The following is a 13,149-nucleotide window of genomic DNA, read 5'->3' on the forward strand; positions in this document are numbered from 1 at the left end:
GAAAGAGTGTATTTGGCTTATGTATCTGGAGTCATATTCCACTGAAGGAAGCCAAGGCAGGAACTTGAACCTGAAGGGAACCTGGAGGCAGAAGCTGATGCACAGGCATAGAAGGATGCTGCTTACTTGCTCAGCTTGCTTTCTCATAGAACCCAGAACCACCAGTCCAGGGATGGCACCACCCACAATGGGCTGGGCCCTCCCACAATCAATCACTAATTAAGAAAATGCTCTACAGACTTGCCTGCAGTCAAATCTCAACCGAACTTTCTTCCTCTCAGATGATTAGCTTTATGTCAAATTGACATAAAAATTAGCCAGGACATTTACTATTGAGATATTTGCACACCATGTTTATTACTGCTTTTTTCACTATAACAAAGAATTAGAATCAATCAACCTAGATGTCATCAACAGATAAATGGATAATAGAAATCTGATATCTATATCTATATAATGGATTATTATTCAGCAGCTCTAAGAAGAATGTAAGAACAAATTTTGTAAGAAAATGAATGATTTAGAATATATAATATTAAGCAAGCTCATAAAAGTTGAACTAAAAAAAATAATCCCACATGGTATCCCTCATATGTGGATATGTGCCAAGTCACCAATATGCACATGTGTATACAGTACAACACGTGGAAAGATGAAAGGTTAAATGTAATAGGATGAGGAAGAGCCTAGGCAATGAATGTGTTATGAATGAGGATATAAGGGTAACTGTTTTTATAGTTCTAATTCTGTCATGGTCTTTTCGTTTTTGTAGGCAGACAGGTTCATGAAAAAATATTTGACAGTGAAAGTGTGAGATTAATGTGAGTTCCACAGCTCCAGAATAGATGTTTGCATATTACTTCACTGAGCTATACAGACTTAGGCCCTGGTTAATTTTAGTGTGTGACTTTATTTTTGCATTTTTTTATTAATTTCTTTTTTACATTCCAATCCCAGTTCCCCCTTCCCTCCTCTCTCCCACACCTCCCATCTGCTCCTCAGAGAGGGTAAGAGTGTATGACTTTTTAATTTGCAAGTTTTTTATAAATAAAGTTTAATTTAAAAAAAGAAATACATGAGTCCTCACTCTGATTTGGGCATGTAAAGAGTGACATAAAATGTTTTTAATGCCTTGTAAAGTAGGCTAATTTCATAATTTGATTTAAAAATATTTTCTTTTCTGTGTCTTACAGATTCCACTTCTCTTCTGCTGCTGTTTGATGGCACTGCAGACGTAGCCATGTGTTTGCCCTGATTGGCAAGTGCTCTACAGTAGCTTTACCCTGGCCTAACAAACTTCAGGAAAGTTTTGTATTAAGCCTAAATCTTTTCTTTAGACTAAAAGGGAAATTGTAGTGAGATAGTTATAGTGTCTCCTTCTGTAGCACTGACCACGCCCATGGGGGGTGGAGCCATGGGCGGAAGTGACCTGTGGAAGGAGGTCTGAAGAACCAGGAATGCTCTCTGGCTGGCAGGACTCGGACAGGAGGGCATCTGGTGGAACTTGCTGGTGTTCATCTGTCTAGGTTGTAAGTTATTTCTCCCTGAATAAACATCTATTCAGCCTATTTTATCCTGATCCTTATTTAATCGCAATAACAGGGTAAAGGTAGAAGTTGAGCTCAAAGCAACCTGGGCTGTAAAAGACCCTGTTTCAAAGAGGAAAGGCCAAAAGAAGAAACTCAAAAGAAGTCTAAGAAAACCAATTTGGACCACTCCCTCCTCCTAGGAGACATGGGTTTTAGGCCATCTGAAGATGCTCTGGCTTGTGTACATATATATATGTATGTATGTATGTATGTATGTATGTATGTATACATACACACATAATAAGGTTCAGAGGACAGTCACCATGAAAAACGATTATTTAACTCAAAATGTTAATAGAGCCATGGTTGAGAAATCCTACAATAAACCAAGTATTTTAATCTTGGAAGGGAAGGAGAAAGAATTCAAAAGTAAAAGTTCAAACCTGTTCACAAAAAGGCTTGAGATTGATCCGGAGGGGGAACGTATAACAGCTGGTTTCCTTGTAGCGTTCACATTTCACAAAATCAAAATTAAATCTTAGTAATGAAATAGTAAGGAAAGGAGGCAGCTTACGCAATTTGGCAGACTGTAAAAAGAAAAATTGACAAAGTTTTAAAAATGCAGTTACACAAAAGGATATATAATCTATGGAAAATAGTAAAAAATGACATTAACAGTCACAAATAAGTCCTTAAATCATACAAATGCATATTGAATATAACACATTTTGAATTCAATATAAACTCATTTACTTTATTGAACTATTGTGCAATTGTGCTTACAATAAAACATTGTTTTTATGCTTTTAGGGTTGCTATCCAAAACTACTATTTGATTGGTGTGTCCTGACTGGATGTTCCACTCTATCATTGTTCATTTCCTGCCTAGCGTTTGGCCTTGCCCCTTGCTCCTTCAGTCTTTGCTTCACCTAGCAAACGCACAGACCTTACTTACATGTATACACATTATTCCCCCCTGGAGAGAAGATTCATAGTTGTCATTAGACTGTGAAAAGAGACTCAACTCCTCAGGGTTGAAGATCTACTGATGGGATGTTAGTTGTTGTTTCTTTTAAGATTTATTTATATTTTGTATATGGGTGTTTAGGCTGATTCCTTAGGACTGAAGTTATAAATGGTTGTGAGCCACTGTATGGGTAATGAAAATCTTTTCCGGGCCTTTGGATGAGTAGTTAGTGATCCACCGAACCACCTCTCCTGTTTCTTAAGTTCAAAAGCAGACATTTTGCTGCTGTTTTAATTCCTCCCTTTAAAAAACAGCTTAATTTGTACTTTGTTTTAAGAGATATCAGCTGTCTCCAATGCTCTTGCACTGGTGGTCTTAGGGAAGAAAAATGCTTTTCTGCAGAAAATAATCAATAGTTATATAGTTTGACATTACTAAATACATATTTAAAGTTACAATTTCACATATTCTATGGATTTAAAAAGGTGAAATAAGGCTACGAATAGTGGTGTATACATATAAACTCAGGATTTAGAAGGAGGAGGAATGAGAGTCTGACGATAACCTGGGAGATTAAATATATATATAAATAAATAAAGTTCCTGGCCAGCTTGGGCTACACATACATAGCAAGACTGTCTTAAAAAAAAAAAAAAAAAAAAAAAAAAAAAAAAAGAAAAAAAAGTACTTATAACATGGAGGATGCACCTAAAATAAACACGAAAATGAACACTAATATGGCTAAGAAATAAGTGCCACATTGGTCACAGGTAGAGAAGGACCTGAGAGGAAGGCCAGAGAGGTTTAGCAAATGACACATTCAAGTCAGAGGAATGGAAAATGCACTAATCTCTCTCTCTTCCTCTACCCCCTTTCTCTTTTCTCTCTTTCTCTCTGACCGACACACACACACACACACCACCTCTAATAATAATTTTATATTAGTATTAAAGAATTACTAATACTTAGCAAATCTGCTAACATTCTGTTGGAAATTAAAAATATAAAATATTAAAAACCAATTTCACCCAGAAATCACACACAGCTGTGAAAGGTTGTTGGAAAAAAAATTTACTTGGATGCTAGAGGAAATAAAGGACGGAAAAACTCAAAAAAATTTTTTTTTTCCAAATCTGTCTTCTGAAGACAGCCAGGCATTCACAGGTCAGACTCCTGGAGAACAAATAGGTAAACTCAGGAAAGACACAGAACCCTTCCCCCAACTGGCACAACACACTAGCATGAGACCAGTTTTCAGCTACTAGGTGTTGCTGTCTCAAAGCAAAGCAGCATCATAAAGGACAATGAACAAAATATATAATGTATGGAAAAAACAGCAGTGCATTCATCTAATTGGTAGCCTTGTTGGAGTCTTCTTGCCTTCCTGGAATATAGACTAACTAAGCCCACACACAGTAATAACTGTATACCACCACAATTAACAGATCTGAACCCAACCAGAATTCTGCATAGATCACTAAGTTCATCTTCTGTCTCAGAAAAGAAGAAATCAGCCACTCTCATCTTTTCTCTGTGCTTTGCCATTCACACGGAGGAGGAGGATGCCACTGAGCCCACACTCAGAAAGATAAGCAATCCTGACACTAACTGAACAAACACTGAGGCTCAAACACATTTCCCATTGAAAGTAGCTGTTAGGTTAATGAAGCTTAACTTTTTCTGGTGTAAAGATTAAAAGATAAATAACGACACAAACATCTGCTCAGTCCCTAGTATTCAAAGCAGTTAAGTGTATCTTCCTGACTTCCCACAGGTGACTTCAGCTGAAATACCTTCCTGCCTCTAGACACAAAGGGAAGGAAGGCATGGTTACCTTTGCTGCTTTAACCAGCCGGTCACAGGTTCCACAGTGGTACAGGTTGTCACAGTCGAAAACTTCCTCTTCCACATACATGTTCCAAAGAGCATCTTCTAAACCAGACACATTTTTGACTGCTACTGTCAGATCTAAGAAGTCTTCCTGGAATATCAAAAAATATTATACAAAGAGAACAAATGATTTCACAGAAGTTTACAATATATATATTGGGAATGATCAAATATATACATATTTTTCTATTTGCACACAAGATATACGTGCCATGATTATATACTATAAATTCTTACCACTGAATTATTTTTTTCTAAATCAAACTATAATTCATTTAATGTACATTAAGAAAACAGTTTAAAAGAGAAAGGTTTAAAAATTTAAATGTAGATGTAATAAAACCTCATGTTTCCCCAGGAAATAGACTGCAAAAAGATATATATGCCTGAGTTTAAGTATCACACACATACACACACACACACACACACACACACACACAGCTGATTAGCACTGCTTTAATATTTAAAATGAAAATAGTCACCCCCTATGTAGAGTTCAATTTTTCTAATGTTGCTTTTGCTAAGACTGGTTTATGATATGCTGAGAAAATGATGAGAAAAATATTTTGATCCAGATTAAACAAGTATTTCTATGAAAATTAAAAAGAGCATTTTGTGAAAAGGAAATCTCTTAAATCTACTAAAACTAGATTTGGATTGTATTTCTAGCAATAAATGCTATATAATTTTGCAAGTTTAAATCACATTTCTAATTCTGTTTATACATGTAATACAATTTTTTAAAAAAGAGGTTATGGGGACTGAAAAGTAGCACATTTCATGGCAAAATTCTTAAGTAACAGAATGAATACTGTTATGTTAAAAATATGTACATGGAAAGTTACTGCTTATAATTTTGATATGCTTTGTGTATGTTGTTATCCCTTTGTTAATCACTGCATTAAGAGTTCAGTCAATCAAAGACACACAGGACATCTTTGTTATTTTCACACTAAGCTAAACCAAAACAACTCTATTAGTACAGATAATAAGGGGCAGATACACCATTTTCTATCCCAACTCTCCCTTTAAGAAAAAACAAAGAAGACAGTCAAGCGTTGGTGGCACAGCACTTGGGAGGCAGAGGCAAGTGGATCTCTGTGAGTTCGAGGCCAGCCTGAGTTCCAGGACAGGCTCCAAAGCAATACAGAGAAACCCTGTCTCAAAAAACCAAAACCAAATCAAAAAAAAAAAAAAAAAAAAAAAACAAAAAACAAAAAAACCACCCAAAAAACAAACAACAAAAATAAAGAAGACTGGAGTTGTAATTCATAGCAGTGCCTTTGCCTAGCACCTGTAACTATGTAACGCCTTGAGATCAAACTCAAGGACCCAAATAAACAACAACAACAAAACCCTAAAACCCCCAAGATATATTTAACACATATTTATTTATATATATTTGTATCCATTTCTTTAAAAAGAAACAGAACAAGTGCATTTGGAAAATGATATTAAATTTTCTATTCAATCAGATACAGAAACTTCCTACAATTCCTACCATAATAGGAGATTTTCATTAAATGCTCAGTAATGAAACCATTTCCTGAGTAGGACTTGAAAAGCAATAGAGATGATTTCATTGACACAAACAAATTCCCAATCAAACTGAAAGGGCAACTGTATTATCACAAAGAAATGAAAGTCATAGTTCAAACAGAACTGTACCAGCTCTAAATGAGTTTACATATCATATTAATATAAGCACATACTGCAAATATACTTCCTGAAGAATATTAACAAACTAAACCTAATATTTAATTAGAGACTTGCTAGTTAAATATTCTTTGGTACCCTGTCTTTATTATTTTCTTAATTAACTTTCTTTTCTATGTGTGTGTATATGCACCAGCATGTGAGTGTCTGCAGAGTCCAGCAGATCCTGGGAGCAGGAGTTACAGGCAACCCTACATGGGCGCTGGGAATGGACACCTGTCCTGTGGAAGAGTGGCAGCAAGCACTCTCAAGCACTGAGGCAGCTCCTCGAGCCCCCAGTAAACTTTCTTTACACTGGCTTCTTTCATGAGACATCTATGTGTAAACATCTCCCTAAAACTTTTTTTAAAAATAGATATCAGATTTTTTAAATAAATTAATTAATTAAAAAACGAAAAAAAAAAAAAAAAAAAAACCATATCAGAGCACTGAATAAAAATTGTTTTAAGAATTTGCCCTCTAGGTGGTCAGGGTGCATGTGAGGGGGCAGAGAGGGTAAAAGGGAAGGAGGGAGGGAGGGAGAGAGGGAGGGAGTTCAACCCCCAGGACCCATATGGTGAAGGGAGCATAAAGGATTTCATTGTATGAAGTATAATTTACAATAATTTTTAGCAGAAGAACTCTTGTCTGCTCACCTGCTTCTCACTGATGTTCTTACACTCTCTGCAAACTATCTGGTTCACAATGGTGCCATGGTATAGACGATTAATGAGATCGTGGCCAGAAGTTCCAACTAAAGAAGTTTCTAAAGCACTGAAGAGAATTCGATTCAGTTCCTGCACATCATGTTGTCTCATTTCCTAAAAAAACAGGAAATAGTTTTTGTTTTGGAGACAGGTCTTTGGGTTGTCAACACTGTCCCTGGATTTACAATCTTCCTGCTTGATTTTGAGAGCTGGCATTACAGGCACAATACCCAGCTGAAACAGTTGACTTTGAAATATAACTTATGCTTCAAATTTTTCTGAACAGCCAGGCAATGGTGGTGCACACCTTTAATCCCAGCACTGGTGAGGCAGAGGCAGTGGATCTCTGTGAGTTCGAGGCCAGCCTGGTCTACAAGAGCTAATTCCAGGACAGCTTTTAAAGCCACAGAGAAACCCTGTCTCAACCACCCCCCAAAAAAATTTTTTTAAAGAACAAACATTTAAGAATACTATAATTAAACACATAAGAAAAATTTTGGATAGATGTACAAATGAATAAACAAGTTAAAACACTTATTTTTATTTATACTACAAAATAAAAATTAACTAGGCAGTGTTTAGTGTGTACACACAATTCAAATCACTCAGTGACTGTGAAGTACACTCTGAATTATGAGAGAACAGCCGACTGTCCATGTCACAGGGGGACAGAGGGAAAGAGCAGGACAGGCTTGGACAGTGTGGAAGCCAGCAGTGTGCTGGCTAACCTCACTTAGATCACAAGAGCTGGGGACAGCAGAAAGCAGAAACCAACAAAAACAAGAGTAATGTAGTGCTGCTGAGAAAAATTCAAACTGACTCTCAACTTTAATCCATTCTGAGTCATTGTCTGTGTGTGAACTAGAGTTTCAGAACAATCTGTACCTCCAAGACACGTTGTATCACTAGGAAACAGAGAAGGGCAGTTAAAGGGAGAATCACGGGCCAAGTCCGAGGAACTAGGAGCTGGGGACTTAAACAGAATGGCAAGAGCTACTGAGCTCATCCCACTGACACAAAAGTATCAGACACAGCAAAGTGTCTTTCAGCCTTGGCACACTGATGTCTCTGTTGCCTTCACCCAGGAGAGCTAAAAGGAGGCAGAGGAACAATTCAGGGTGTAGAAAGAGAGGCAGCTCAGGAGCAATTTAACAATAAATTTATGTAACATGTAGCAAGTAAAGGGAATGAAAGCTAAAGCAAAGTGTGAGTGAGACTGGTGATCTTTTTCTTGTCCTTTAAAATATAATATGCCAGGGGATGTAAATCTTGTATCACTGGTTTGAAAAGGAGGGAAAACTTCAAGGTGTGTTTCTGAGCAACCATTTATTTGGCAAGGTACCTCAAAGACCTTCTACCACCCAGGTTCAGTCCTTTACTTTCAAAACATAAAGGAATTAAGAAAAGTGTTTCAGTCAGGCAGTGGTGGAGCACACCCAGCACTCAAGAGGTAGAGACAGGCAGGTTTCTGTGAGTTCAAGAATAGCCTGGTTTACAGAGCAAGTTCCAGGACAGCCAGTGCTACACAAAGAAACTCTGTAAACACACACAAACACACACACACACACACACACACACACAGAGAGAGAGAGAGAGAGAGAGACAGAGACAGAGACAGAGACAGAGACAGACAGAGCTTCAGGCCTTTTAAAATTAGGAAGCCAGGGTGTGGACCCAGGTGATAGCTGAACTGGTCAGTCTGGGCCACAGGGGCCATCTGCCTCAGGATAAGGGGGTGGAGTCAGTTCACCCTTGCCTGTGGTGAGGGGTGGGGCCAGCTCTCTTAAGGGTCAGTTCTCTTGCTACAGTGAGAGGCAAGGCCATCAAAGGGTGAAGGGCGGGGCTTGTTCAGCATGTCTCATTGCAATGAACATGGGTATACTATACAGCATACCAAGGCTCCCAGGCCACCAGGACTAATGAAAAGGTGTTGCAGAATGGGAAAGAAGTTGTTTTTTGTTTTTTGTTTGTTTATTTGTTTGGGTTTTTTGAGGGGGGGTTGTTTGTTTTTGTTTACTTGCTTTTTAAAAAAGTTATTTGGGAGCACTCCAGGGGTGAGGGGAGGATATGGGGGAGCAGGACGTGAGCAGAATTGGGATACATGATGTGAAACTCTCAAAGAATTAAATTAAATTAAATTTTAATTTGAGCTTAGTGGAAGCTCAAAGAGAGGCCTTCATTGAAACATGGCATATCCACACCTTGATATTATCTTAAGAGAAACATCAGTAACAGGCAGGTCTACAGAGTGTAGGTTTTAGACTAACCATGAGCTAGAGGAAGAGGTGGATGGGGAGTGACTACAAATGCCTTGGGCTTTTTTCAGAGTAGTGAAAACAATCTAAAATGGACAATGGTAGTAATGCTTGCCCAATTCTGTGAAAATACTCAAAGCCACTAAACTATACTTTTAAAAGAGTGAATTTTTATGGCACGTAAACCTCAGTGAAGTAAGTGTGTACAACTTTAAAGGGAAGGATAAAGGAATACACCCCAATCATCAGTCCTATGCCTGAAAAGTAACATGCTTTTTAGGGAATGTGCTATTACCTGTTTTAAAGTCCAAGCCCTACGTCTTTAACCCCACAGGACAATACCACTGGACTAAAGAATGCTCCCAGTTAGAAGGCCACAGGTGAGAGCTTTGCAGGAATGTACCTATTCCCCAAACAATAAGAACTTGTGTTGTTCTTTTGATACAGTTTATGCCTAAGAAACACAAACATGAGACTCAGCGCCCACGTGCAATTTATTGAGAGAAGGGAGAGAAAGAGGGGGTAGCTGGTGGCCAACCGAATGCAGGAGAGAGAGAGAGAGAGAGAGAGCAGGGGGCAGAGAGAGAGCAAGAGAGGAAGCAAGAGAGAGAGGCGTGCTTGGTGCGCTTGCTTAAAAAGGGGGTCTTGTGCATGCGTAACTGAGTCCTCTGGCAGCCAGGTAAAGCTTGAGCTGCCAGGTAAGGCTGATGTATCGATGAAGTAGCCATGAGCATCCCACCCATCATCGGGGGTGGGGGTCAGCTGGCTGCTAGTTCCTAACACCTTGACTTGACTGAACTGATATAGTGACAACTCTCAAGCTCCTCAGATGTGGCCATAGATGTTTGTATGTGGTGGAATGCCTTTTAGGAATACAAACAAACAAACAAACAAACAAAAGAGTCATGCCCTACAGTAGATACAGGAAAAAAATGAAAACTGAGAAATCCGGGTGGAGGAAATGAAAAGTCAGGGGTCAAGAAGGAGGAATGAAAAGCTAGGAGTCAGAATAGGGAAATGAAAAGATCTGGCAAAGCACTGATCTCACTGAATGAAGTGTGTTCTCATCAAAGTGCCCATATGTAACAAGAAACACATCACAAAGGTGGGCAATATTCTACACATTCACTTGTTTATCCATTATTGCTGAACACTGAAAAGTTGAACAGTTTCACATCCACACAGTAAATAACATCTACATAACAGATGTTAAAAACTCAACAAAACTGCATAAAAATTGCTGAGTACAAATTTCAAATACCAGCTCCTATTATTTCTCCCTATATTAACAACATTCTTCCTAACCCCAAGACATAGCTAGTTGTAACAGCCCATATTCAGTAAGCATGGAAACACACAGGTGTACCTTGTAACTATTAGTGTATGAAGACATTCCAGCATGCTGAGGTCCTGAGACAAAATTAAAGGACATCAAACAAAACTTCAAACCTCCCTGTTGGCACTCCTTACCTCATCACTGGTCCACCCAAAGCTGTCAGTGAGGTCTATGGTGGATGCAGCCTCCTGGTCTAAGAGGAGAAGCTGAGCAAACAAGCGCTGCAGCTGCAGAGGTATGATCCGAACCTAGGGAGAGAGGTGAGAATTTCCAGATGAATATTCACGTGGGGAGTAAAGCTGTCAAAAGCTGTAGACTGGTGTTCTCCTATCTCCTGGTTCCATCAGCAGAGAAACCCCTCATCACAGAGGGGAAACTAATCAAGATTCAGTTCTTTTGAAAATTCTAATTCAGTCCAAAATATTTTAGTGATCTGGAGTTTTCTACTTTGACATAGTTCAGATCAACATTAAAAATTCAAATGGGTCCTAACGAACCACACAAATGACCACAGACAAACAATTTCCATAGTTCATTTGTCCTCTAAAATATCTACATATATACATATTCCAGGGGAATGCAGGCATGTTTCAGGCACATAGATCTCAGTCAGGTGTTCTGAAACTTCAGAAACTAGGCTACACCCTGCCTCCCTTTCTGCTAGCTCTGGGCCAGAAAGGAAGGCCTCTGATAGTCCAGTGTACAGGCCAACTTTAAAAATTCAAAGGGGAAATAAGCATTCAGGAATACCTGTAACAACTCTACCTTCCCAGGACATTAAAAATATATGCTACAAAAGCATTGCTCTGCAACAGACTGGAAAGAAATTGACATCCACTAAAGTCATTTCTTGCCATAAGGCTGTTTTTGAAGCATGGGACTGCATCACAATCACCACTGTTCCACAGACCTGAGCCTGCACACGAGAGGCTTCTGAGTTGAGATTCCAGCAGGAAGAACACGATTAGAGTTGCTTTAAACAACTTCGCCACAAAAACCTACATAACAATGTACTAATTTCTCCTTAATGTATTTCTAGAACACGTAAGAGAAAATACTGGGCTCTAGGGTTTCCCCCATGTATTACTACAAGTAAGTGCACACTGAATGGATGTTCTGGTTGGCAAGCATGGATAGTTTCCAAGCTTATTTCTTTGAAAATAAACACAGCAAAATGAGATGTGTTTGTTATAGCAGAAACAAGAGCATGGCACTTTGAATAAAAAAAACACATTTTTTTTTTTTAATTGCTTCGGCTATCCTATTCAGAAACTGCAACTCTGAGGCTACCAGCAGAGACTAGACTGCAAGTGCTGAAGCCTGAGGGAATCCTGTTCCTTCAGGTACAGACTGTCTCAAAGCTACTGAGGAAAATTTCTTAAAATCTGTTCTGCTAAAGAATTCAAGATTCAAAGGTTGAAGTAGAATCCTGCTTCCCAGAGAGGCTGAGTAGCAAGCAACTCACCCAGCTCATCTCTTCGTTTCCCAAGAAGTCTGCATGCAGTTTTTCTTGCCCCTCCTTATAAACCTTTCTCCACTTGGCTCCTCTCTACAACTTCCTGTCAGCTAGTTGCTGACCCAGCCTCCTGACCACAGGTGATTTTTATTTAATCAACACACATCTTTTCATCATTAAACAAATGTTCCAGAACATAAACAAAAGTAACACACATTAAAATAATATTCTATAACAGGAAAATCTCACTGCTAATTAAGTATGAGGCAAGTTACTTTTTGTCAATAAAGACAATACTTTGTAATAAATAACTTTGTTTTCTATGAATAAGGAACTTAATTTCTTCCTTAAGAATTATTCCCCAGGCTAGGGAGATGCTACAGAGGGTAATGTGCTTGCCTCACAAGAAGGAGCTCTGGAGTTCAAATGCTAGCACCCACTTAAAGGCTTGCTGAGTATGATGACCACCTTTAATCTTGGCTCTCAGAAGGCAGAGCTGGGCTCACTGGGACAAGTGAGTTAGGCAAATTAGCTGAAACAGTACAAGTGAGAGACCCTGCCTCAATGAATAAGCATAATGGAGGATGTCAATCTCTGGTCTCCACACGCACATACACACAAATGCATACACAAGCACACTCCCACACAGGCAAACATGTGTAGGTATAGTAATGCACACTACACACATATACACATACAAAAATCCCCCAAACATTTCCTGAATACTCTAAAAGACCCAATAAATTATAGATTTAGTACCTTTGCATCAGGCTTATCCTTATCTTCTAAAGAACCAAGCTCTTCCGGACCAAGAGAAAATAAAGCTTCTAAACAAAAAAGTAGAGTCAGATGTGTAAGTGATATTATTTCATCTTGGAAAATCATTTAGGAAGCCAAGACCTCCATTAAGCAATATCAGCAAAAGATTTAGAGATGACTAAGACAATATTTATACCATTCATCTACACATTTTTGCATTTTTAAACATTGTTGTCCACCGGATCTAAGAACATCAAGTGATGTACCAGTATGTAACCATCAAGTGACACTTCAGTGTGACAAATCCATAGAACATAAAAATATAAGCAGGCAAGACATTATAGGACATCCTTTAATCCTAGAATTCCTGGGACTGAGGCAGGAGGATCTCGAGTTCAAGACCTATATAACAAGACCTTGCCTCAAATTCCAAAGATGAAGAAGATGTCGCTCAAGGGCAGAATGCCTACCTAACAAGTGCAAAGACTTGGCACTGCCCCAAACAAACAAAAAAATATATAAAACTAACAAAAATGGTGGGTTTTCACTACCTTT

The 13,149-nt window shown here is 38.6% G+C and overlaps 1 protein-coding gene across 4 annotated transcripts in view; it reads right to left on the reverse strand.

Moving 5' to 3' along the window:
* Usp40 (ubiquitin specific peptidase 40) overlaps nt 1–13,149 on the reverse strand; it is a 73,298-nt gene that overhangs the window by 56,450 nt on the left and 3,699 nt on the right. For all 4 annotated transcript variants that reach the window (XR_007834912.1, XM_051190744.1, XM_051190743.1 and 1 more), the window contains exons 3-7: nt 12,595–12,662; nt 10,514–10,627; nt 6,738–6,902; nt 4,331–4,477; nt 1,973–2,116 (exon numbers count right to left, since the gene is read on the reverse strand). Coding sequence is in view for 3 of the 4 variants with exons in the window: in XM_051190744.1 (XP_051046701.1) it covers nt 1,973–2,116; nt 4,331–4,477; nt 6,738–6,902; nt 10,514–10,627; nt 12,595–12,662 (638 nt within the window). In the remaining variant the exon portion in view is untranslated. The remainder of the gene's footprint in view (nt 1–1,972; nt 2,117–4,330; nt 4,478–6,737; nt 6,903–10,513; nt 10,628–12,594; nt 12,663–13,149) is intronic.

This window comes from Phodopus roborovskii, unplaced genomic scaffold (genome assembly GCF_943737965.1).
Source record: "Phodopus roborovskii unplaced genomic scaffold, PHOROB, whole genome shotgun sequence".
Lineage (NCBI taxonomy): Eukaryota > Metazoa > Chordata > Mammalia > Rodentia > Cricetidae > Phodopus > Phodopus roborovskii.